This window comes from Lissotriton helveticus, chromosome 5_1 (assembly GCF_964261635.1).
Source record: "Lissotriton helveticus chromosome 5_1, aLisHel1.1, whole genome shotgun sequence".
In the NCBI taxonomy this organism is placed as follows: domain Eukaryota; kingdom Metazoa; phylum Chordata; class Amphibia; order Caudata; family Salamandridae; genus Lissotriton; species Lissotriton helveticus.
This window is the reverse complement of record NC_136065.1, coordinates 1,886,394,256-1,886,420,840: the sequence shown is the minus strand read 5'-3', so window position 1 is coordinate 1,886,420,840 and position 26,585 is coordinate 1,886,394,256. Positions and strand designations below refer to the sequence as shown.

The following is a 26,585-nucleotide window of genomic DNA, read 5'->3' as shown; positions in this document are numbered from 1 at the left end:
CACCTTGTGGTGTAAAAGGCTTTTACTCTGTGTTCTGAGGGTAGTAGGGGTTGCCTGGGTCGGAGTCTATGTCCTGTGTGTCAGGTGGAAGGGATTGTGAGGCAGAAGAGGTGGAGGTTTAGGAGGTGTGGTAGGTAGCAATGGAAAGTAAAGAGGACTGGGAGCCATGTGCCAAACTTTCTTAGGGCTTGGTGGCAGAAGAAGATGTGAATGTAGCTCTTCCTCGAAAGCGAGGTGTCTTTTCTTTGGGATGGCAACAAGGCCTGGAGCAGGAGGCTTAGTCCCGAAATTTCCCAGTGCCTGGATGGATAAAAAAAAAGTGTATTTTATTTCGCACCCAGGCAAATCCCTCCAGTATCGACCCCTTCCAGCTTTCTGGAAATTGAAGGAGGCTTTGCCTTTGAGCCCGGGCTGGATGTGGTGGCTCTTTGGCTTCAACTCTGGCTCCAAAGTAGGCTTGTTGACAGAGGGAAATGAAGGTGTTTGATGGCTTTGACGCGGAATTTGTGTGTGCGTTTGAGGAAGAAAGTTCCTGTGTCTTCAACACCGAGCGGGGCCTCTCTAAGCCGGTATAACTTGCTGACAATAGATCATGATGTTGGTCAGTGCCCTTTGTCCTGCTCGATGCTGTGCAGGCCTCTGAAGGGATATTCTTCAAGGGCTTAATCTTCTTATGCCTTGGCTCTGAGCTCAATGCCCAACTCCAGCTAGAGTGGTGCTCTGCCTCGACATCATCCTCAGCATCCGAGTTCTCTGACAGAAGGAAGAAGGTAACAATTTGAGGTCACACCCTTTTTGCTGGTGCATTCTGGGAAAAGTGTGGAGTGACAACAGGTCTTGCGACTCAAACTTCTGCGAAGAAAAACAAGATGCAAAAGACCAGACCCAACACTAGAATGCAGGAATAAAGAGAGTATGCATCTACATCCAGACATGCTATAAACATATACGTAAACAAAAACAAAAACTAATGTTTAATCACCAAAGAAACCACTGAAATTCAGAAGTTATAGTTTACTGAGCTAACTATAGATGTAACCCCGCCATGCTCTGCTTGTGATCTCACATATTACATCACTGTCAACATGTTAAATTATATAAATGATGACATCACTGACGACATTTGAAGTAACATCCCTCCGGGCCCCCTCAAAACCCTGCCACATTATATAGTTATTTAAGTTAGAGTTCATGAAATGGGGGATCCGAGTACCCATGTCCTGTAATGGGGGCTACAACATTTTTCTTCATGTTGCAGCCAGTCAATAAGAGCACTAAGTCTCGTGGACCAGCCAGAATTGTCCAATGGAAAAAAAGCTCCCTCGCCAATTAGAACACACTATTTTCCAAATTTACAGTATCAAACTGCTCTCAAGGGACCAACCATTGAGACATACCCCTTTGTGTTTTTTAACACAGATCAAGGCCATGGTGGTCAAAACGAAAGACATCTACATTTAATGCTAAAAGGAGCACCAAATAGCTGCCACTCTCAACAGAGAAGCTACCGACTATCAAATAACGAAATATATTTCATATATGTAAAAAAAAGTAAGTTATTGGTCTAAAACTCTGCCATAGATCTACATATTTAGCAGAGCTGCAGCCCAACCCACACCCTGCCCATTGATCCACTTCTCTTATATCCCTTTTCCTGGCCATGCTCATGCGCTGTTAACACCTTCAATGCTAAGGCAATTCCCGCTGGGTGCTAAACATTATGAATTCCCATTGTTCATGACAAGGTCAGCTCGTCATAAGCACAGCTCCAGTGTACTGCAGGACGAGCTGACCTTGTCATGAGCATGGAAGAGGTTAAAGACCTTCTGCTTTATATTCTTCATCCGATTTTATGAATATTGGATTCTTCATCTTGTGCAGAGAGATAGGATTCAGATGTCAACAAATGTAGGGTCTGATAGAGCACCAAAATTAAAGTGGCCTCCCATTTGAAAATTGGGTAGTTAAAGAAACTGCCCCACATTTGGAAATCCCATAGTCCAGTATGCCGTCAGTGTTTTGGACTCCCACTGCAAAGGCAGGAACACCATACAGTGCCCATTAGCCACTACTAGTGTTTTAAGGGGAATTCGCCAACAGGCATTCACTGGTAGATCATTCCGTGCTCAATTGACTAGAAGACGACTAGGAGTTGGAGAGTGGGGCATTTGTGTTCTACCACTATTGGGGATAATGTGGCAGTTGATTTCATTTCAAATCAGAACTGCACCGCTTGCTACTGCACATCCGATAGGCCATGACACAGCTCATTCAGTACCATGTGACCCACACCCCGTGCCTCATTGAGTGCCCAATGTAACCTGCCTGCGCATTGCTGTCTGCTATTGAAATCTAATCATTATAGAAAGATGGTCACAACAGCAGTGCACATAGCAGCCACTAACCAGGCCCACCACCACAAAACTAGCCCATACACTTTCACAAAACCAGTCCCCACAGTGACCGGTCGGACTGGCCCATCCGTCAGAGTGCCCTATAAGCCAGTCCAACCTTATTTTAGTGTACCTGGTTTGGGGGACATCAAAGGGACCGGATATTAGCACCCCCCTATCCCCACATACATGCTCCAGGCGGGTACACTGGGCCTAGGCGTTGCGAGGATCAGCGCCCCTCCTCCACTCTCTGGCTGGTCCAGGTACTCCACCCACACCCCCAGGGGGTAAAACGGGGGAGCTTAAGATATTTAAGCCTCTATCGCCTCCGGGGACTTCTCTTCCGTTCCTGATAACCTTTGGTAGTACAATATTTGCAGCGGTTTCGCGAGTGCATGTGTTCTGATGTGTGAGCCATAGGGTGCCTTGCGCCGCTTCTTTGCAGTGAGACGACATCTGAAGAGATGGATGCTACTGTGAGCTGGGGAGGATTACTTCTCTGGCCTTGGGGCGCGAGGGGAGGTGGGGGGCTCTGTCCGCACTGGCGGCCCGGGCACCCGGTGTAACGGGAGGAAGTTGGCTCGCTGACAGCAGGCCCGACATGTAGCCCGAGGCGGCGGTGACTCAGCAGCCCTCTGCGTCTGTAACACGAGGCGCTTATCTTACCTTTCGGGCCCGTTGCTGGCACGGGTAGGCTGGCTCAGGCACACTTCCAGGGCTGCCTGTCGAAGCAAACGAAAAAAAAATTAGACTTTTTATAGAGACAGAAAAAGACACACAACAAAACATGATCTGATGGAACATAAAACCTGAGCACGTAAAGACATTTGTATGCACCTTTCAAGATTAATGCCTGAAAGTTTCAGTCCAACTGGCTGTACAAACTGAATGCTACATGCATCAGGCGAGACGGTGCCCATTACCACGGACCAATAACTTAAGCGTAAAAGATCACTTCATTAGGACTAGTCTGCAGTGCAGTGTAAAAACAGTCAACTAAAATACAACCAACTACCCACCCTTATTAATACAACTGTAACCCTATCAACGCCCCAACCATACTCCTCTCCATTCTGCAAACCCTCAATCCCAGCAACAACTCATACCATCAGTCAACTGGGCTCACTCTTCCAGCTATGTAGTGGTCCAATTCAAACCAATTAACCATCAGACAAGCCCCTCTTAGTCCCATCGCGCCACATCCCCATACCACAGGGGCTGAATAGCCGCGCACCATTGCTATCCCACTCAGTTCAACTAAAGTCTCCTCTTCACCTTCTGGCCAATGTGCCTACAGAGCTGGAGGAATCTGGCAAACAACTGCCAGAACCTCCCCTGCCTTATCCAATAACCCCTCTCACCTCAAGCCCCCCCCCCCAGTAAAACGTGTCCCTGTCTACATCCAACTATCACTTTGCCTCCTCCCCCACATCGGGCATCACCACTCACCCAAATAAACCACGGGTGCCCCAATACATGCCATGAGTGAAAGATATGGGCCAGTTGAGGGCAATCATGCCAGATTACTTGCATCACTGTGTTTCACTATCAGGAAAGGGATGTATTGCCTGTGGGTTCGAGTTGAAGCGTTAACCTAACAACTACCCTCTTCCCCCTCCCCCTCCCCCCACCACCCCTTCCAGGGCATGGACTGGCTTACTGGCAAATTTCCAGGTGGGCTGTGAGACATGCTAGCAGGCTTCATGCTCGACAACCCATTAAGGCATTGGTGATACCTCTTCGACCTATACACTGCCAGATAGATCATCTCTCTTTTAATTACTCGACTCACCACTATCAAGATTGGAGGATCGGAAGCAGGGAATTCAGTAAAATAACTAAATACTGGAATTTTAGATTTTCTGGCCACCTTATAGGGATCACAGTAAATCCAAAGAAGTCTAGACAACAACAAGGGACTGGGACCAGAAGTGAGGTGACCAGGGAAGGAACTGGGAGAAGTCCCAACAGGCTCTCGTCAACACTCGGGTTAGGGGCAGATTTAGTCACATCTGATCTTAAGATCGACTCTCCCTATACCTCATATTATTGAAACTAAATTGATTTTGCATTTATATACTACTTACTACTGATGAAAACGTGCTTTGCAATGAGTAACGCACTACCCAGAAGCACAAAGTTAGAGGCCAGTGTAACAGTTATTGGGATTCATTTTGTGCTGTTGAAGAAACGGTCCGTTCATTTACTCCAGTTTCGTTGTGGTACATTAATGGCTTGGGTGTGAGGGTAAGAGGGGGCTATGTGAGAAGCAAATGGTTTCTGGAATTAATAGAAATTGTTAGGTTGCAAAAGAAAGAGTGAACAAGACAGACAGGAATGCGATTTAGAGTCGTCTGTATACCCAAGAGGCATGCAGAAGGTAGAAGAGAAGCAGTGGTGCATTCCAGGGAGTTATAACTAGAACAGGGGGGAGATATTTTGCGATAGCATGCTATCAGTAGATTTAAACTTCTGGATGTACATTATGGTTCATAGCGCACACACAGGTACACACCTAATATATAGGATTCAAACCTAGTACAGAATGGCACTGAAAAAACCACATAACAAGATGGTGTCGGTGAAGAAGACCGTGAGATCTGCTGTACCCTAAATTACCATCTGCCAGCCAGAGATTGATCCAAAGTCTCACTTTCAAAACAAAGCGTTTCCGGCAGTGGCACACATAATAGTAAGTTTCCACTTGTGTCTGCAAGGCCCATGACGCCCAAAACCTGGTTGGCTCATCGACCTACAGAATCTAAGATGCACAAAGTATCAAACAATCAAAAAATAAAAAACATTATGTGCTCTGAGCCATGGAATACTTCCATTTCTTGTATCAAACAATAAAAAAAAAAACAAGGCTGTAAGGATACTTCATTTCTGTTGAGGAGACAAATATTCAAACTATTCCTAGATCCTCTTCTGTACTGTTACACTCTACACTAGGTTGAATAGGAGTCGAAAATTGCTGTTACTGCACTTAAGAGGGCATCTTGCCACAATAACACCGAAAATTGGGTTAACTAACCTGCTTTGGGGGACATCAGAAAAAGCACAAGCTGAAAATATATTTAGTGAGTCAAGGGGTACTTGTAAGATGAAAGCACATACAGTTTTTTTAACTGTGGCACAGTAACTCACTCCAAATTAAGACCGTCAAAGGATCATAATGCCAGTATAAAGTGAGGCACTGAAGTTAGTCCCTCTCACTCAAATACCTAGCACTCACTAATTCCAAGTCATACATTCATTCTCTGTAATCAACCTCAGTCACCAGACGAGCTCTAAACAGCCAAGAGAGCCCAGTCTCTGAGCGTACACTTCAAAGACCCACAGGTTGGGCCATCCTCATTTGGTAGTGAGTTAAAAACATACCAAGCACTAGCTGACTGATATTATGCTATCCAATGGCGGATCATTCTCACTGGAATGGGATAAGAAATGCCCCTAGCACCTCGTACTGGCTTTGAATTCAGATGAAGCTCTGAGTTCACAGCGAAGAAGACGTCCCACCAGGACTTAAATTGTCCCTCAAATTTAGGACCAAGACAAGGATCTAGAGGAACCCTGGATTTCAGCCTTGCTGGGAAGACATGAGAAGCAAGGTTACTGCCATCTGCAAATCTTGACGTGGATTTCCAACAAGGACTACACAGTCTTCTATTCTTGTGAAATCATTATATTCAGTACTATTAAACTAGGAAATATCAACACCTATGATTCACAGCACTGAAAACGTATGTGTTGTATAAAGCTCCACGAGGTTGTTATTGTTTTACCCCAGTCAAACTCGTTCTTGATGAGTAAGACTCTGCATATCTTGAGTAAGCACTGCTTGGTTGCCACGGAGATCCAAAACTAGCAAGGCTGCTTTCATGGGTAAGGAGCTCTTGTGATCTTCTAACCTTGCACTCAGATATATCTTATCAATACAGAAAATACCTTGCTAACATCACAGCCAGCGTCAGCAGAATGTAAAACTGAGGCACTGGGGAAGTCAGTGAAAAAAAAAAAATACAGAACTGGTTCTAGAAATACATAAGGGGCTGCAAGTGACACATGGGAGTCAACACCTTATTGTTCCGACACCTACAAAAAAAACATGCTTTTCACACTGCATTCGCTGCTCTAGGCTGCTGGAAAAACCAGTTATGCCGCTGTGGCTGGGTCGACAAAAGAATACAAGTTAGAAGGATCAGTCTCGTTTTCACTGTAAACTGTGCCTTTTAAAATTGCTCCCTATTTGTGCTGCTGTTTGCTTTATTTTTAGATTCAATGTTAAGCTGCACCTTTTGATTTAACGAAAATTATAGAACATAACTACTTATTGGGGCTTTTAGCAAGCTGTCTTTATCCTTTGGTGTGTTGTGCCATTCACATTTTCCTCCGTCCACTACAGCATATAGCATTGGGTACAGGGTCAGCCCACTTCAATCACTGGCCAACTTCAATGTAAGTGGCAGCATTCGACTGTTTCACATGGAGCACATCCGCACAAAGTACTTCCCTTCAGTGCCTGGGACTACCATGACAATGTATTTTATACAGATGAGGACCCAGTAGCTACTCAACTATAACATTTTGAAAAAACATGAAAAAAGAAAATAAGCACTGAAAGCCAAAAGGCTGGCAGCCGCTGCAGGCCTATTGCCAAAGCTTGTTTCTTTTAGTTTTGTCAAATCTCAGGGTTGGTTTCTAACAAATCAACCGTGATAACCCAAAAACAATTACCTGCAGAGCGCCTGCCTATTTTAACACATCTAGCAATAATTTTTACATATCCTTTTGGGATTAAACCCCTTTTGCTCTGGGATTACAACCGTTCGGCAGCAATGTAAGTGGCATCACCGTGCAAAGAACATTTCTTTCACTACTTAGGCCTAGACCCTCCACTGCGAGTTTTTTTTTTTTTTTACATAATTATACATTTATTATGCATGCCACATAATCCACTATCTGCGGCATAAAGTGCAAACTAAAACAGGTTCCTTCTAACTTGAACGGATTAAAATCACATTAAAACGGGCTCCATCTTGTGTGTTGCAGTGGCAGACCCTCTGCAACAGCTAACTAGTACTGTTTTTTCACCTATGCAGTATTAATATGTGTTGAAATAATAAATGAGCAAAAGAAACTGCCACAGACTGTGTGAATAATTTGATTTTCCTAACCGCATTACTTAGGCATACCTACTTCATAATTGTATTATCTATTGCTGAATAATTCCAGCGTCCCTGAAATTCGATTATGGAAGTGTGGTTGATTGTACAGCATTGGGGAAAGTGCCAGGGAGGAGAGGAAGCAACTGGTTATTTATCACTCTAGCAAACACTGCACCTCTGCAAGGACAACCTGGTGTTTGTGGGCAGGGTATGAGTGGTTACTGGGTCACTGTATGAGGCAAAGAACTGCCTCCTCTCCACGGATCTAATTTCTTCCAAGGCACCTTTGGCGCTACACGGCCAACGACCGACTCAGCCACCACTCACTTGTCGGGGCCCCTGTGTGCACAGGAAACTATTATAGGTTTGTCTGACAAAGGTGTTAGCTGTCTGTTGCCAAAGACCTTTCCATAATACTTGCAGTGAGTTTTGAATAAGCACATTACTTGATTGCCTTTCTTGTCAATCTCATTTGCTGGCTTCTTATTCAACAGCTTTTCTACCACTTCTTGTGTTTGTCCCTCCCCTGTAGTGTAGCTTCTTCCTACATCCTTTTTATTGGATCACTTATATCCTTCCACAGCAAACATCAGGGAACTTACAAGGTCTCTTTATTTCAGCACTCCTGTGGAGTACATGTTTTCGTCTTGCTCCCCTCCCCATGTGCTGCTTCCCCCTCACATCTCTGCCCCTATCGCGCTCTGTGTTGCTTCCCCCATCTCGATCATTCCTTCTCCTACCCATCGCCTTCTTTTCTGACCTGCCCCCACAGCTCCTATGCAGTGTTAAATTTATAAAAAGGTAAACAGCAGGTTCCTTCCCAGCTTGCACCACCCAATGCCTCTGCCTGCCAGTTATGTCAATGAGCGTACCAACGCAAGTACTATCAAACTCTTACATGTGACAATTCAGACTATTCCAGGCTACCCAAAGATATAACAACGGCTTGGGTGGCAGGTATTAGTACTTTTTAGTATATTAAAATTATAAAACAACTGCTGTTGTGCTAATTTCAAAATTAGACAGACCATGTGTTGGACTGTCATAAGATCCAGTGTTGGTACTTAAGTGCTGGCACTGAGCAGCGGAAAGCACCGGCTGAAATTAAGCACTGCTCCAAAGTTGCTCACATAACACTCCCTGCTCCCCATTGCTCTCATTGATCAGCAGTGTTGATTTACTCTCCTATTCCCCTGCTACTTTGTTACTCCCCAATCCTTCCCTATTCTATTTTTTCCGTTTATGGAGGACGCACCACCTGCAATTTATTTTGTGGTCACACCACCACAAGATTATGCCCCACTTTTATTTTTTCCATTTACTGCTCCAAGATGAGCATCTACCATCTTGGAAGGTGAATAAACAAAAATACCTGCTACAGTTTCTTGACAAATACATGAGCAAAACACCCCTCTCATCGTATACTTTCACCGATAACCAGAATGTTTTGGATCGTTAGTCTTCAGCCGGTTTGTCTGTCTCTCATTTTGACTGCTTTGTCCCTTTGAAGTACTTTCCCCCTTGCCGGTCTGCCTGACACTATCTGCATTCCTTACCTCTTTTACCATTCCCCGTCTACCTTCCATTCCCCATTAGACGTGTGTCTTGGCTATGCGTTAATATCTCTTGTAATTGTGTAATCACTGTTTTTCTCCTATGTTTATTCTTGGCCCCTGTAACTGATGTAATTTTGTAACCTGTAACTCGCTGATCCTCATGTAAACCGTTCTGATACCTCCGGATCTAGCCAGTGCTATATAAAACTCTGAAAATAAATAAAATGTCATCATGCTGGAGGCAGTTTTTTTTGTTGCCTTTGTCAATGCCGTTCAGCATCACCAACAACCATTCATTTGCCTTTTTACTGATGCTGTTCATCAGCAAAAAGCACTGGCAAAGCCAAAACATCAGCTAACTCCTTTCTTCTTCAATAAGCTTTATTCGGTTGAAACAGAGCAACCATAAAAGCACAGTACAAAATTTAAAATACATTCGTTACAATACATAGTAAAAAAGAAAACCTTGTTTGTTTGTAAGAGGGATGCAACCCTCAATGTCTCTTGATAAAAACAATCTATTCATAGTAGCTTTCCACACTTAATACTGTCTCCACTGCAGTTCTCCTAGTGTAGACAATAAATTCACCATAGTGTTACAAATGGGCTACAGAATAAGCGAGAGTGCAAAAAGCGTAAAAACGTATTCAAGTAAAGACCAACCCCAGGCTTCGAATTATTAGCTGACCAATCGGAGATCGGTTTAACAGGTCAGTACACCGGATTTATAACGGTAAGTAAAGCAAAACGATTACGAATGGGTATGTTGAAGTTGCTGAGTGTATGGCCTCTATTGCCTCTGCGATGGTTCTTTTCTACATTCAGACTTACAGGGGGCAAGTATATGGTTCTAGGGTAGAAGTCTCTCAGTTCCCTAGTAACTATAGGGCCGTCTCCCATTTGTGGCTGCCAGCCTTGCAAATATGGGACGACGTGGGAGTCCCTAAAGTTTACAATAATCAGGTCACCCACTATATCTTTAGGTAAAGGTCCCAGCCATTTCACCCTTCTAACGTTTACAATTTTCCCATCGATGTTTGGTGGGAGGGGCCTGTTCTTAGTTAGCCAGAAAGATACCTTATTTGCCAATTCAGCTTGTCCTTCCATCTTACCATTAGTTAGTTCGGGCACGCCTGAGAGAATGCACACATTAGAGCGGCCTCCGGTGGTAGGTCAATTTGGGTAAACTTTCTTTGCATATAGCCATGGTTGGGAAGAGTCCCCTTTAAGGGCATGGGAACATTTGTCGGCCCTACTCTATTAACTGTGCTCTGCGGTACTACCAAGTTTGGTGTTGGGTACCGAGTATTTGATATTAATGACGTTTTTGGGGCAACTAACTGGACAGGGGCAGTAGTGCTTTGTACCAAGATTTTGGGAACATCTGTAGCGACTAGAGTCTCTACCTGCTTAGATCCTACCAATCTTTTTAAAAGTATTGCGTTTTCCTTCATTGTCTCTTCTATACTAGTGATCTTTTCCCCTATTACCATGATTCTTTTTACCAGTGGGGATACTATAGATTTGACAAGAAGTTCAAACTGGGCCAGTAGTTCAGATGATATGGTAGATAGAGGGGAATTAGGAGTTGAGCATGCCCTGGATGAATTTGGGGTATTGCTAATGACTGAGGGGGGACTAGAGTACAATTTTAGTTTTTTTAATAGTCTTCCCCTTTGTTTGGCACCTCTGCGCTTTCTTTTAACAGAGGGAGTCTGAGGGTTCGTTATCGGATGAATGTTGGCTTTTGCTGGAGGTAAAAGGGGGGTTCCCGGATGACTTACTTTAGGTTTGGATGGGGCACCTAATTGTTTGTTTCCCTCTTCAACATTGACATATACCGTATGACGGAGCCGATTAAGTTCCTCCAATAAGGTTAAATTTTGGCATTGGTCTGCTACCGCAAAAGGGGATTGGCAACTATATGTGGCTTCTAAAAAAGGACTTTGTTCAACTCTCTCTATAACACATTCAATGTCCGATGTTACCCTAGTTAGGTATTTGTCCAAAGTCCTCTTCCGAGGCCCCCCTGAGAGATAGCGTTTTTTGATACTTCTTTCCCAGTCATAGTGCGGATTACTAATATAGTAAAAGCAGACACCTACGCTGGGCCAACGTGTTACGTAGGAACCTCGGTAATCTTTAAATGTTAGTCAAAAGTGTTCCGGGCAGTCACTGTTATGGGTCTGAAAGGTGTACCTCCTTTTTCCAGCGGTAGACAGGCGAGAAACAAGTGAGGTGGCCCTGCCTCTGAGGCCCTGCGTCTGAGGCTTCTCCCGGCACGACCCGCGCGCGACCTCGCGAGGCGAAAGACCAGGCGTGGTTATATGTGCCTCCTGGCGCACAATGAAGGGTCGTCCTGGCGCAAAGGATCCTGGGTGATGCCGTCCCCAACGGTGCCGGCGGAGCCAAGCCCGGCCGGACACCAGCAGCAAGTCTGAGGTAGGATGCGGGAGGGGGGGGCGGAGCAAAGCCCGGCCGCGACGGCAGCAGCGGGAGAGTCACCAGCTCGCCTCAACCCCCAGCTCGCCTCAAGCCCCAAGCCCCAGCCACAAACCACGTAGCTCCCAACAGCGTCACAAATCCAAATAATTGTGCGAAGGTTCAAAACACCGATGGTTTTCACCGGTTTCAGATACTTTAGCTTTTTTCAGAGGTTTTTTTTTGAAGATTCGAGTCTAAATAGCAGAGTTACGGCTGGCACAGGTATAACGCTGTTCAACTTTCCACTGAGCAAAGCATGTAGCATGTACAGGTATAGGTGTAGGTGAAAGAGGCTGACTTTCCTTGCCTTAAGAAAACGTGACAGCGTTTTTAACTCGCACTTCACGCTTTAAACACATCAGGCCTCTGAAAAGTCTCGGAGTCTCGGAATAACGCACAGCTGCTACAATATCCGCGCTCCCAAGCTCACCTCACCTCGCCTTAGTGTATATCGATGCGCAGTAGTGTGCTCCCTCAAGGACATTCGTAAACAGGATCACAAAATTGGCACTGCTGCATCCCCCTCCGTTTTATTTTCCGAGTTGAAAGTCAGAATCGGAAATCAGGAACCAGGGCAACGAGATCCGTAGCAAAAACCACAGCAGGAGCCACAGAACGCCAGCGAAACACCGACCGCCGCCATCGTCAACCTCGAGGGAGGGGGAGGAGCTAACTCCTTTCAAAAGAAAAGACATATAGCCTTTTTCAATGCAAGTTTGAAGTTGACAGGTCTAGAATCCTAGTATTTTTATTCTATTCGGTTAATCAGATGTTCCATCTCAAAGTCACAACTATTAATTAATTCACACACAGAGATTAAAATTAGAATTTATGATGTTTTTGCTGGTAGACCACAGAGCTACTTGCAACTGCTTGCCAAAAACATTAACTACTGAAAATAAGCCGTGCCCACTACCATATTTGGCTCATACGCTGCAGGCCATAAAACGCTGCGAACGTCCTCACTCATCCTTTGCACACCCCTGAATCCAAACTCATTATAGGCTCACCCGGCACTGCCCTTTCTCGGCTACACTGTGTGCATTCTAGCCATGGTCATCTGTGCTTCAGGGAGGGACAGCGGAGAGGTGCCTCTCTGAAATGAGGTTTGGGAAATTTGTAAAGGGAGTGAAACTGCACATATATTATCGGTCTAGTGGGAGGAAAAATTATGAAGATGGCAGAACTGAATGTTGGGGACCTGTGCTGGATGGTCACCGTCACCACCAGAGCCTATGGTACTCCAGAACCTACACGCTGTTTGACACCAGGGGTGTTGTGAACCGCTTCAGTGGAGAGGGGGAGGTGGGGGATCTCAATAGACCTCTTATCTGCAACTTGGCAGAAAACAGCTCATAATTTATGTTTAAAGAAATAAAGTTGGCTTGATAACAAAGGGTGGACGAGTGGATGCATGAGAGGGTGAAAGGATGGATGGATGGATGAGTGGGTGAAAGGATGGGTGGGTAGAAGGATGGGTGGGTAGAAGGATGGGTGGGTAGAAGGATGGGTGGGTAGAAGGATGGGTGGGTAGAAGGATGGGTGGGTAGAAGGATGAGTGGGTAGAAGGATGAGTGGGTAGAAGGATGAGTGGGTAGAAGGATGAGTGGGTAGAAGGATGAGTGGGTAGAAGGATGAGTGGGTAGAAGGATGAGTGGGTAGAAGGATGAGTGGGTAGAAGGATGAGTGGGTAGAAGGATGAGTGGGTAGAAGGATGAGTGGGTAGAAGGATGAGTGGGTAGAAGGATGAGTGGGTAGAAGGAGGATTGAGCAGAAGGAGGGGTGAGCAGAAGGAGGGGTGAGCAGAAGGAGGGGTGGATAGAAGGAGGGGTGGATAGAAGGAGGGGTGGATAGAAGGAGGGGTGGATAGAAGGAGGGGTGGATAGAAGGAGGGGTGGATAGAAGGAGGGATGGGTATAGGGTGGATGGGTGAAAGATGGTAGAGTAAATGGAAATCTGAAATAGTGACTGGAAGGTTAGCAGTGTAATGGATATATGAGAGGATGGATAAATAGGTGGGTGAAAGGATGATGAGAACATGGAAATCTGAGAGGATGGATTGAATGAATGGATAAAAGGATCAACTGATGGATGAAAGGCTATCAATGGATGGGTAAGTCAAATTATGGATATGTGGATGGATGGATACATGCATGCATAGATGACGGTTGTGTGAACAGATGGATGGTTGGACAGAATGGCCAATAGATGGATGTAATGATTGATTGTTTGTCATTGATTGTTGTCATCCTCTGAGGCGGAAGCCGGAGGACTGTGTTTGTTTGTGTTTTAAAAACTGCACTATTTCCTTGTGTTCGAACTTTTAAAACCACTGTGCTCACTTGCTCAAAAGCGCCGACCTGAACGCGCTCTTACCTCCCTCTTCGACCCCCTGACACAGCGACCCCGCGCTGAATCAGGAAACGCCCAAAGGCGATAGCCACGCCCACAGCGAGGCCACGCCCACCCCAGAGACTACAAATGCGCTGACTGAAAGCAGATTGCAATTGATTGGTGTCATCCTCTGAGGCGGAAGCCGGAGGACTGTGTTTGTTTGTGTTTTAAAAACTGCACTATTTCCTTGTGTTCGAACTTTTAAAACCACTGTGTTCACTTGCTCAAAAGCGCCGACCTGAACGCGCTCTTACCTCCCTCTTCGACCCCCTGACACAGCGACCCCGCGCTGAATCAGGAAACGCCCAAAGGCGATAGCCACGCCCACAGCGAGGCCACGCCCACCCCAGAGACTACAAATGCGCTGACTGAAAGCAGATTGCAATTGATTGGTGTCATCCTCTGAGGCGGAAGCCGGAGGACTGTGTTTGTTTGTGTTTTAAAAACTGCACTATTTCCTTGTGTTCGAACTTTTAAAACCACTGTGCTCACTTGCTCAAAAGCGCCGACCTGAACGCGCTCTTACCTCCCTCTTCGACCCCCTGACACAGCGACCCCGCGCTGAATCAGGAAACGCCCAAAGGCGATAGCCACGCCCACAGCGAGGCCACGCCCACCCCAGAGACTACAAATGTGCCGGCCATACCAGCGCAGCGGGAGCGCCGTTTGCGCGCCAAAGGCGCGCCTAAGGCAAGCCCGTCTGCGCCCGTCCGCGCACGACCGGGCCCAGGGCCAGACTCTTTGCCCGTCCCTGTTAGGACAAAGGTAAGCTACTCACGCAGAGAGCTTCTCAGCCTAAGGCCCAGTAAAAGCAGCACATGTCATGTCATGCAGGATCCTAATGTTTCCTATTCTAGCTGTAACAACTGCAAACCGGGTAAGTTACTTCTTCCAAAATCCCCGGTTCCACCCCCTGTCCTCAAAATTGCGACACTCAATTGCAGATCGCTCCCCAAGCATGCCCTGCTTATCAATCACCTCATTGTCGATCTCAACCTGGACATACTTTTCCTGACAGAAACGTGGATCACTGAGCAGTCAAATTCGGACATAGTACTGGCTCTTCCCCCGGGCTTCCTTATCATGTCTCAACCACGCCCCTTAGGTAGAGGTGGCGGATTAGCAATCATTCACAGGGACCACCTCGTCTGTCGAATCAATGACATTGCTATTGGGAATCAGAGAGCTGCCTCTTCACGATCCAGCTAACTCCGACCAGCTCCCTGTCAGGCCTTTTGGTCTACCGGCCTCCCGGCCACTTTGCCCCCTTTGCAGCGACCCTTTTGGAAACTGTTTCTTCCTCGGCCCACCTGACATCGAATTTCCTAATAACAGGAGACCTAAATATCCACTTCAACGATCCCCTGGACACAGGAGCGGCTGACCTAATCCGCGACCTGGCGGCTTATGGCCTTCTTCTTGCCAACACCGGCCCAACACATATAAAAGGGCATCTACTCGACCCGGTGTTTTCTAACATCTCCTCCCTCCAATACATCAATTCCCAACCTCTCCCATGGACGGACCATTTTCTGGTTACATTCCACCTCCCTGGGGCATACAAGAAACCTCATAAACCCCCTATCTTCACCAGAGATAGATCGTGGGCAAGACTCTCGGCGGAGGATTGGTCCAAAGTACTGGACTCCTCTACCCCTAGTCTCGTGGAGGACCCGTCCGAGGCTGACACACAATTCAGAGATTGGATCTCCTCTTCCCTTGACAGTATCATTCCTCTAAAAAATCGTGAGATCAAAAATAGGATAAAGGGCCATGCCCTATGGTACACCTCTGAACTTCGAGACCTCCGCAAAGATTGCAAAAAGGCTGAGAGACAGTGGAGAAAAGACTGGCTCCATAGTAATAAGGACACCTACAATAGCTCGGTAAGACGATACAAATCAGCTATAAAACTAGCTAAGGCCACATTCTATGATAAGAGAATAAAAAATGCGACTAATTCCGCTAAAGAATCTTACCCGATAGTCAAGGAACTACTCAACATCCCTACAGCATCCGCTGCTCTCCCCCCTCCCCCGGATAGAAGCAAGGACCTAGCCACTTACTTCGATTCCAAAATTTCGCGGATATTGGATTCCCTCCCCTCGATCAGCCCGCTCAACCAGGCTGATACAGTCGCCTGCACTAACAGCTCGCGGTTGACCTCCTTCAGAGCAGTCTCCCTCATTGAGGTCACCGCCACGATGGCCAAAATGAAAAGCGGATCCCCCCTTGACCCGGCCCCTGTCAGACTCTTAAAAACTGTGTCGCCCAGCATAGCCCCCACCATCAGGGATCTCATTAACACCTCTCTTTCCCATGGCTCAGTCCCTCCCAACTGGAAGAGCGCTGTCGTCAAGGCCCTGTTGAAAAAGCCTCAATTGAACCCGGACGACATGGCCAATTACAGACCCATTTCGCTCCTTCCCTGTATCAGCAAGATGGCTGAGAAATTAGCTAACGTGCAACTTTCCCAATTCCTTGAGACTAACAAAATCCTGCGTCAGTCTCAAACCGGATTCCGGCCGGGCCAGGGCACGGACACTGCCCTCCTCTCCGTCATTGAGGAGGCAAGATGCATCCTGGATTCAGGAGGATCAGTGGCAGTGATCCTCCTGGACCTCAGTGCCGCCTTTGATACGGTGGATCACCGTGTCCTCCTTCATCGCCTGGCCAGGGCAGGAATTGTGGGAACTGCATATGCTTGGATCGACTCCTTCCTTTCCGTTCGTTCATTTCAGGTGTGGGACGGCAACTCTCGCTCAGACCCCTTCCCTCTTACACGTGGAGTGCCCCAGGGGTCTTCGCTTAGTCCCACCCTGTTTAATGTTTACATGGCCCCCTTGGAAGATGTGGTGACCCCTTATGGGATAAAAATAGTAAACTATGCTGACGACACGCAACTTGTTGTTTCTCTTTCGCACCTTGACAAGCACCCAGACAATCTGCTGAATTGTTTGCAGGATATCCACACCTGGATGTGCGAATCTTCCCTGAAGCTGAACGGTGCAAAAACCGAAATCATGCTTCTAGGCAACAAATGGTCTTCCATCCCTCCATCAGTTTGGCCGGATGTCTTCGGTAATATCCCCACGCCTAATAAAGAAATTAAAACACTAGGATTCTGGCTGGAGCAGGACCTCTCCATGAAGACCCAGGCAGCCAAGACCGCTGGAACATGCTTTGGCCTCCTGCGGTCAATTCGTAAGATTCTCCCGCTCCTCCCCCCCTTATCCAGGAAACTTTTGGTCCAAGGGCTTATATTAGCTCGGCTTGACTATGGTAACGCCGCGTACCTCGGAGCTCCTGAATTCACCCTGGCCAAGCTCCATCGTGCACAAAACGCTGCGGCGAGGCTCATTTTGAACCTCCCTCCCAGAGCCTCGACTAAACCGGCCCTCAAAGCTCTGCACTGGCTTCCTGTGCGCCAGCGAGTAGAGTTCAAGGCCCTGTGCACCGCGCATAAACTTATCAACGGAGCTGGCCCTGCCGCCCTTAAAGACATGGTCATCCCCTATAAAGCCCTCAGAAACCTTCGCTCTGACAGCGAACATCTGGCCATAGTTCCTAAATTCAAGAAGTCGCGCACTGGTGGCCGCCGCTTCTCGGTCAATGCCTCCTTAAAATGGAACGCACTCCCTCGCAATCTGCGTCTTGAACCCTGTCTCCACCTCTTCCGTAAAAAACTTAAAACCTTCCTTTTTCCCCATATAGTCCCCCCGGTCTCCCTCTCCTGGATCTCACAACTCTATAGCGCGGGGATGCCCTCGGGTCACCAGGCGCTTTATAAATTATAAAATAAAATAATAAATAAATAATGATGAAAGACTGATGGATGAAAGAATGATTAGATGAAAGAATGCAAAGGTGAAATGGTGGATATCAGCGGGTGGATGGAAGGCTGAAAGGATGAATAGATAGTTGCTTCGATGGAAAAGATAAGGAAGCTCTTCTAGGGAGGTTCAGGCTCACTTGCTTGGTACCATCAGTGCTTTGATTCAAAGTGGGGGTGTTTTAATTTTCTGGCTACTTCCTTGCTTGACAATTTTATCGCACCCCACATATGGAAATGATGAGCAGAATTCAGTAATCACCAGCAGTTTCTTTACTGTCACACGGGTCCTTCATTGCACCTGCAGGGCTACAATCAGAGGTATGGCAAGAAGCCCAACCCGAGAATGAGAGGCCGAGGGGTTTAGCTTCTTATTTTTTGGGCTCTCCAGATCAACTGTCAATTTCGAATCCCTGTGCTAGCAGAACCCTCAGGGTGTAACCACTAAGGTTTTTGGGCCAGTCTTCAGGATCTGTGGTTACTCGTCAGAGCAGCAACACTTTTCTTCACAGTACATCTGTCAGAAACTTCTGTCTAGGACTGCGCTTTGTTTTACACACCTGTTTTAATGTATTCGAACACAACAACAAACAATGAGAGAAACATATTGCAAAAACAATTGTGTGGTTTAAAAATGTGTGTGGTGCTTTATCATTGTTAGCAGATATCTAGGAGGCTCAATTTCAAAACGTTTTTAAGTACAGTATACCAAGCTGACTCCTTAACATTCTTAAATAAACAGCAGAATTGGGGTGATATTTATAAATAATTTTACAAAATACCAACCAACTAATGCCTTTCCAACACACTATTGCATCATCGGGGTCTTCCCGGCTTGCGTCATGGGTGGGTTTCAAACGCTCATATTTTCTGTCACCTGAACTGCTCGTTTTATTTATTTTTAAAGATTAGCACCACACCGCGTACCATGGCCTCTCGTGCGAACAACCGTGTCCACGCGTCTTCTGTGACAAACGGATTATGCTATATGCCCCTTATCACGAACTCTTGTGGTTAGTCAAGCCCCCCCACACCCCAATAAAAAAATAACTTTCATTGTTATTCCAACAACTGCCCATATAGATTAATCGTACCTTCACCGAAAATGGTAAACACGGCTACCTTTCGAACTAGGGTAGGGGGGGGATCAACAGCAACGTAAACGTAAATAACGACTCACTGAAACTAATTAAGTGTAGCCTGTTCGCCAGCTGCAGCGCCTGATTCCAAGTCGTGCATTGAGCCTGTCGTCACCTCTAATTAAACGAAAAAATAAAGGCCTCACCTGCTGACGTCCCAAAACGGCTCACACTCCCAAGGCCGCGCCGCTCCACAAGGTGAAGGAGACCCACCGGCTCCGGTTACCGGTGCCTTCGGGCAGCGGGGGAGCACGCCTCGGCTTTGTTACACTGGGAGTCCAACACGCCCTGACCTGACGTGACCCCGCCACGCCTACAGCTGACAAAGACACGGGTGACGAGGGGTGGGACGAGGCGAGGCGCTGCCGCCATTGGTCGGGCGCGTTCCAGGCGCGCGGGGAATCCCGCGTTGTAAAAACGTTTCCCGCCGGTAGGTCACTGACCTTTCCTCACAGACTTACGTCAGGTAACGACACAGGGCTCGAATAATTATGCAGGACGACTGTTAATACGGGGCTGCATGGGATGGGGGGGATTAGAGAGAGAGGGGATGTTGAGGCAGTCGTGTACAGTAAATGGCCCATCTCAATGATGTAATCAGCAGGTGCTATGCATCCCAAAGGTTGCGTAAATGCTGATCGGTGTCAGATTTTCGGGAATAAAACTTCCCTTCAGATTATGTAAAAGTACATTTACTGCATATGAAAATCAGCACCCCCCCCCCTTTACAGGTGATAATGTTGGAAAGCCCAGTTTCTTCATTATGAGAGGATTATTTTCTTTTCTAGATGGCTCACCATGTAGGCAAGATACAGTCAAGGTGTTCCATCTTATAGTGGCGTTGAGTCTTTGTACCCTTTTGCACTGAGGTGGCAATGTTTAGGAAATCACTTAGAATGGTAGGCGAGGCTAGGTTTACCCTCTCCCGGATCTGGTTGGGTATTCAATTAAAAACCATTCATTTGTCCTAGGTGTTCCATCTCACTGATATAAATACGTCTCTGTGTTCAATGTTAGAATGGTGGTGTTAGAATATATTCTATCTCAAAGGTGTGGTCATGTCTAGGTGTTCACTTAGAATAGTTAATCGTAGTAGACATTTTGTCTCAGATGTGATGAAGTGTTCAATCTTACAATAGTCATTGTGTTCTAGTTTTTCAATCTCATTGATAGGTCTACGAGTTTGATTTTACATTCTGTGTGTGTTCCATGTCACTAGGTTAGCCAGGCGTCCTGGGTTTGCCAGGATAGTCCTCTTTTTTTTACCATCTGTCCCGGCTAATTTCAGGAACTTTAGCATTTGTCCCGCATTTGAGGGAGGGTTGACTGGATTCATGTTTTCTAGAAGATAATTAGTTAGCAATCCTGAGCAGAAAGCAATTTAATTAAAAGATGACACTGTGTGCCAAAGTTGATTTTAATTTCACTTGGCTCCTAATTATTTGGGTTTTCATGGTTATGAGTGATGTTAATAAAGCCATTCAGTGCCTCTCAGATGCAAAATTGTAGTCCTATCTCCATGTCTGTGGAATGTCCTGTTTTTTTTATTTTAGAAATCTGGTCAGCCTACGTGTCACTCCCCTGATAGTATCAAGGAGTTCCTTCATAGAAGGGCTGTTTGGTCTAGGTGTCCCATCATACAGGTGTGTTAATATCTTAGAATGGCAGGGAATGGTGTTTTGTTCCAAGTGTACCATCTATTAGGCAAAGTTATGACACGAAATTCAATCTTAGAATGGTGGTTCAGTTTAAGTACTCCGTCAATCCAAGAGTAGAGGTCATGCAAGCATTTTTGCACTATTAATAGAAGACTACATTACCATCAATGATGTTTTTTTTAACTGATTTTCCGTTATTTTAGTTTCAACAATGGTGATGGTCAACCCCAATTGTATATCCCGTCCTGGCGGGGACTGGAAATGTCACTGCATGGATGTCCACAAGGTGGAAGAGGATCAGCCACTGTTAATTGATTGCCCAGGCTACAGCCTGCAATTATTCTGACAAAAAACAGGCTCTGGTAATCTTGACACTCTTTTCCACCCTCCAGTGCACCAAACTGCTTAGAACTTCTTTACTTAACACCACACGGAGGAGAAACATGCGTTGAGTGAGGATTCTAACGAACCAATGCAATCTGCACTGGAGAATTGGTGCTGTCATATTCATGGATTGGACTGCTGTATGAGGTTGACCAGGCATCAGGTCAGAGTATATTTCTCTGTTTCCTCAATTCAAGGACTTATTTTCGAATTGTTCATTATGTTTGCTCAATCGATTAATATGAATGTATTGTAAAGGTTTACTGGTACAAGCTACATATACATTTTGAGTGGGGACTAGTACGCTTGGCGCTGATATTTCAGGGCCATTTTCACCCCGCAATTCCAACGTTACATTCACCCCACAATAGTGGTTAGAATAAAAGTACATTTTAGAAAATGCTAGAATTGGACTGGAATGTATATGTAGTGGCTTAATGTTCAACTTTGATGCAAGGGCTGGAGCCAAGCCGAATTATAGATGCGTTGTATTTGTATGCCCATTTCTCAAGATATCAATTAGGGTTTCTGCAGTCCTCAAAGACTAATACTGGGGAATCTCACCATACATTTTAATATGGATAAAAGTTGCGTTTCTGCAACCACGTCAATTTCCTTTTTTTGTTGCTTTTCTCCTGTATTAGCTTGGTAATATTTATTTCCTGGGTGTAACAGGGAACCAAGATATCATAATTCAGTTTCAAGAAGGAAAAAAAGTTAAATCAAGGCACACTATCTTTGTACTACTTCAGAGCCACACCCCTTCAGTGTTAGGAGGCTGCCTGGGAGGATAACTCTAAAAAGAACCAATTGCAAGACAAATATGTAAAACAATATGGCTCTTCAGAATTTCTTCTAAGGATCAAAAGGCTACAGGAGAGGTCAAATAGCACAAAGAACGGGAGACATAGGAAAGTGAATGGCCAGAAAAAGTGCCTTGAGGGAGAAAACTGCAGACTACTTTAAGGTGCAATTAACTGACATGCTTATTATAACAAGCACTGGCAAAGTCAATAGTTCTGGCTTTAATGTGTCAACTGATCTCATCACTGACCCTCACAAACTTGATTTACATGTGTTGCATGCACAAATGCTACTTTATCACACAAACCCCTGCCCTACTGGCCTTGCTAATACGGGAAATATAGTAAAACTGGTTTACCTGTAAAGAATAGATAGAGGAAATAAAGAACTGAATGTGACCAACAGTATGATGATTGAGAGTCTTTTTCAGGATAATCCCTCATGAATTTTAAAGGAATCTCTTCCTAGAAGGCAGAATGATATACCAAATAAACAATGGCACGCGGTGAGAGAGTAGTGTTACTCTGGGTGGAGACCAAGACCAGTCCATGTATATTATGGAGTATTAGTAACAATATGTCTGGCAAAGAGCTGTGCTGGCAAGTCAGACCTAAAAATGTCAAATTCTTCGATAGTGGTTAATACTGGGAACAAACCAGGTTTAGAGATGTGATGGAATGCTACCCTCCATTACACAAACACAAGTGTGCTGTGATTTGTGGCCACTTAACTGTAGAAAGGCAAAGCAGCTCATGGTTTTGCCGGGAGGTCTGGTATTCTGACCATTTCTGTCGCGCTTCAGCATAGTCACCCCCATGCAGTGCACATATGCAAGTATGCAAACAAAATCCATCAATTTCCATAAAAACCCTTAAAAAACCTATTAGACCCCTTAGCAAACCTATTACACGCCAAGATTTCTAGGACTGGAATTGAAATTCTTTTCTACCTAGGCCAATAATATTTTTGGGAAAGGCGTATTCTATTAAACTCAAAGTTGGGTTCACTTTTATTGTCGTTTAAGTCAGTTGGGCTATGCCCAAAGAGTCAGCCTTCAACAGAAGACAATTTTGGAACAAAGGTCTGAGCTGGTGAAAATGTTGGTGCATGCCCTAGAAGGGTCACTGATAAAGGTGCCATAGGTATTTGGGCTTTTTTCTGAGTCAAAAGGAGAGATCAAGATTCCCATAACTCAAGGTTTTCTATGGAGAGGATCCAGATTTTGTAGGCCTTCAGTTCTGTTGGTATTACCCCAGTCAGTTACATGCAACCTTCTCTGAAACATTTACTCTACATTTCCCAGGCTTTCAGCATGGAAGAAAGGGTCTTTGCTGAGTCCGATTCTTCAGGATGAACACCGTCAAGAGCTTTGATTGACGGAGAATTACCCAAATTTCAGAACATGTCTGAATAAATTGTTTTCACCTTGTAGTAATCACTTCACGGACTGTGTATCCCATTTGTTGATCTGCCTCAAACAGTGTGTTGAAGCCAAGTGAGATGATGTATGTCCGACTTTGAAAAGATTACGATTTAACAAGCATTGGTATGTATCCTTCCACCATTGGTCCTGAATGGGCAGACTAACCGGTGATTTGCTGTGTGCAACTGCGTGTTGTTGGCCTCCTTTGTTCTCATTGACGCTGGTATTTGTTATTTGGATACGGACTTAAAACGCTTTAGCACAGCAAACTGTTCCAAACAACTACAGTAAAAACGATTTAAAAAAATCAAGTGTTGATTGACGCAATAAATTTTTTTTTAAAATCAAGTGTTGAGCACAGACATTTGCTAGGACACATGGAGAGCAGTCTAGCCACTAGTCTAGCTACTGAACAGACAACAATATTGAATTGGGCAAAGCCTTTAGGACTACATACATCTCTCTGAAATAGTCACTTGTTCCAGATATTATTCAAGGAATTCTGGAAAACACTGCAAAAATCAGTGACAAATACACCAGTCACCAGCCCGCAGGGCAGGGGAGCAGGAGGGGTGTGCCAGAGCCCATTAGACATCGTGGGATAATAATGTCTGACCCCAACAGGCTGAGTCACCTTCACAGAAGTAGTCTTTTGTAAATTTCTTTGAATTCCTGACTTTTAATGATGACTTATATGGGCTTGTAATGTCAGAACCACCAAATACAAAAGTGCCATGCATTATCAAATTGCTGGCTTGCTTTTGCTGTACTTTATACACTGGTCCAATATAGGTTCACAGCACTGGTGTGATGGGTCAGCCGAGTGCTAGCCAAGGATTTACATGGAATTAAGGTTAGTGGTGCAGAGATTTTAGGTTCTGGTGATGCACCAGGGTTAGCTTTGGTACCTCAACGTACAAGCCAACTTGAGGGGGGCTCAGCGAGTACGATGAACTGATACACTCCTAAATATCGATACTCAGTGAGAAGGGAAGAGACAGGACAATGAAAGGAGAGATAGTACTCAGTAGCAGGATGAGCGTTGATGTGATTTAGGTGGCCAGCCCTGAAGCACGGAGGCAGAGATACGGGTTACAGTTGGGTTTGTTGGCCAGTAGACTCCTAGCCTAGGTGGTGGTAATTTAAGGGCAACTGGGGCGCTAGTTTGGAGACAATGTTTTTACTCTGTAAGCTGAAATGTCAGATGTACATGTCTGTGATCACAGACGTATCCCATTAAATCAGCCTGTTACACATGAAGGAGTGACTCACACCTGATTTTAGCATCTTGCACAATATAGCGATGGAAACATCGTGGTTGCTTTCAGTTTGAATTTTCATTGTAGAAAACGTATTTCTGTGTGGCTTCTAAAAGAAATCATGCAAATAATTTGTCAAAGTCAAAATATTTGACATATGAAGCCCGAGCTGGTATTTTCCAAACTTGAAGACCCAAGTGGCTGTGTTGCGTTTAGATGAAAAAAATAAAGTATTTTCTGGCAGGTTGGACGCCTACACTGCACTTAGCCAAGTGTGTGGAATCTGGATAAGGAGCATGAAGGTGACATTGTGACTTCAAGTGAAATTTAACTTGTGAGGCTTTTTTTTCTCCATTTTCACGGCAGTGCAACTTCTAAAATCATCATCATCATCAGTACTGAGAAACAGGAGAGAGGGTGAAGGGGAGAGGGGGTGAAGGAGCCGAAAGAGGAAAGAAGCCGAGAAAATAATTGTTAACCTTATCTGCTGCTGGTACCCACTGGGCCATTAATGCCCGACTCTTCACCTTGTCCAACAGTTCATCTTTCTTAAACAATGTCAAAGAGTCCTTGAGCAGACAGAATTACGAATGCCTTTACTAATGCTCACCTGTGCACGAGAGTAAAAATATACTTTTTTAATTTCACCGTTTTGAAGTAATTGCTTAACTCGTTTATCTGTTGGCCCTTGTAAACAATTCAATATAACACCAAGAAGCAGTGGGCACTTTACAGAGAAGATTTCCATTGCAACAGCACGAGGTACTGTATACAGAACAGTATGTATGCGTGTGAGCCTCAAGGAGACCGGAATACAGAAATTAGGAAGTGGTGATGGGTGGGAATCCTGTTGGTGTATCGGATAGGACGTGGTCTAAAGTCCTCATCTTCCATCCAGGAGATCTGCGTTCTAAACCCATCTTGATCAAGAAAATGGTGTGACTTTCGGCAAATCACGTTACCTCCCTGTGCCTCAAGTGTGATATCTGAATGGTATAAAATAGATGTGTTGACTTGTATTGCCCAAATTGCATGTTCTTTCAGATCATGCCTTTTAGAATGAGTCTCAATTGAACCTCTTACAATGAACTATTCTAAATTCTGCAACGCATATTTGTGTAGCTCTGCCTACAATAAAAGTGTTAGGAAACAGCTGAAAACTCGCCTATTTAGAACCAAAGACCATAGATCAGCCTTTCATAAAACCCAACGGCTCATGAAAACATTGTGAGTCTCCTGAGGCGGAAGCCGGGAGTGAACCCTTTGTTTTTAAAATACTTTGTTGTGCTCTGTTTTAACTCCAAGACCTACTCACCCCTGCATTGAACAGCGTTTCTCAGCGCTGCAACGATTCTTCTCCGCCATCACTGAGGGCGAGACGCGTCCTTAGACACGCCCACCTCAGCTGGCCACGCCCCCTGAAATCTGTTTAAATTGCGCGCACAGCTGACAGCGCGGCATTGACGAATTGTGAGTCTCCTGAGGCGGAAGCCGGGAGTGAACCCTTTGTTTTTAAAATACTTTGTTGTGCTCTGTTTTAACTCCAAGACCTACTCACCCCTGCATTGAACAGCGTTTCTCAGCGCTGCAACGATTCTTCTCCGCCATCACTGAGGGCGAGACGCGTCCTTAGACACGCCCACCTCAGCTGGCCACGCCCCCTGAAATCTGTTTAAATTGCGCGCACAGCTGACAGCGCGGCATTGACGAATTGTGAGTCTCCTGAGGCGGAAGCCGGGAGTGAACCCTTTGTTTTTAAAATACTTTGTTGTGCTCTGTTTTAACTCCAAGACCTACTCACCCCTGCATTGAACAGCGTTTCTCAGCGCTGCAACGATTCTTCTCCGCCATCACTGAGGGCGAGACGCGTCCTTAGACACGCCCACCTCAGCTGGCCACGCCCCCTGAAATCTGTTTAAATTGCGCGCACAGCTGACAGCGCGGCATTGACGAATTGTGAGTCTCCTGAGGCGGAAGCCGGGAGTGAACCCTTTGTTTTTAAAATACTTTGTTGTGCTCTGTTTTAACTCCAAGACCTACTCACCCCTGCATTGAACAGCGTTTCTCAGCGCTGCAACGATTCTTCTCCGC

At 45.5% G+C, this 26,585-nt stretch overlaps 1 protein-coding gene across 5 annotated transcripts in view; it reads right to left on the bottom strand.

The window, feature by feature from the left end:
* The window catches only part of PLEKHH3 (pleckstrin homology, MyTH4 and FERM domain containing H3), a 294,750-nt gene that overhangs the window by 190,262 nt on the left and 77,903 nt on the right, over nt 1-26,585 (bottom strand). For 2 of the 5 annotated variants that reach the window (XM_078645366.1, XM_078645368.1), the window contains exons 1-2: nt 19,113-19,249; nt 3,060-3,115 (exon numbers count right to left, since the gene is read on the bottom strand). Coding sequence is in view for 2 of the 5 variants with exons in the window: in XM_078645364.1 (XP_078501490.1) it covers nt 3,060-3,115 (56 nt within the window). In the remaining 3 variants the exon portion in view is untranslated. Of the gene's footprint in view, nt 1-3,059; nt 3,116-12,036; nt 12,074-19,112; nt 19,250-26,585 lie in introns of those variants that run through there. The other 3 variants (XM_078645364.1, XM_078645365.1, XM_078645367.1) reach the window with 2 other exon arrangements.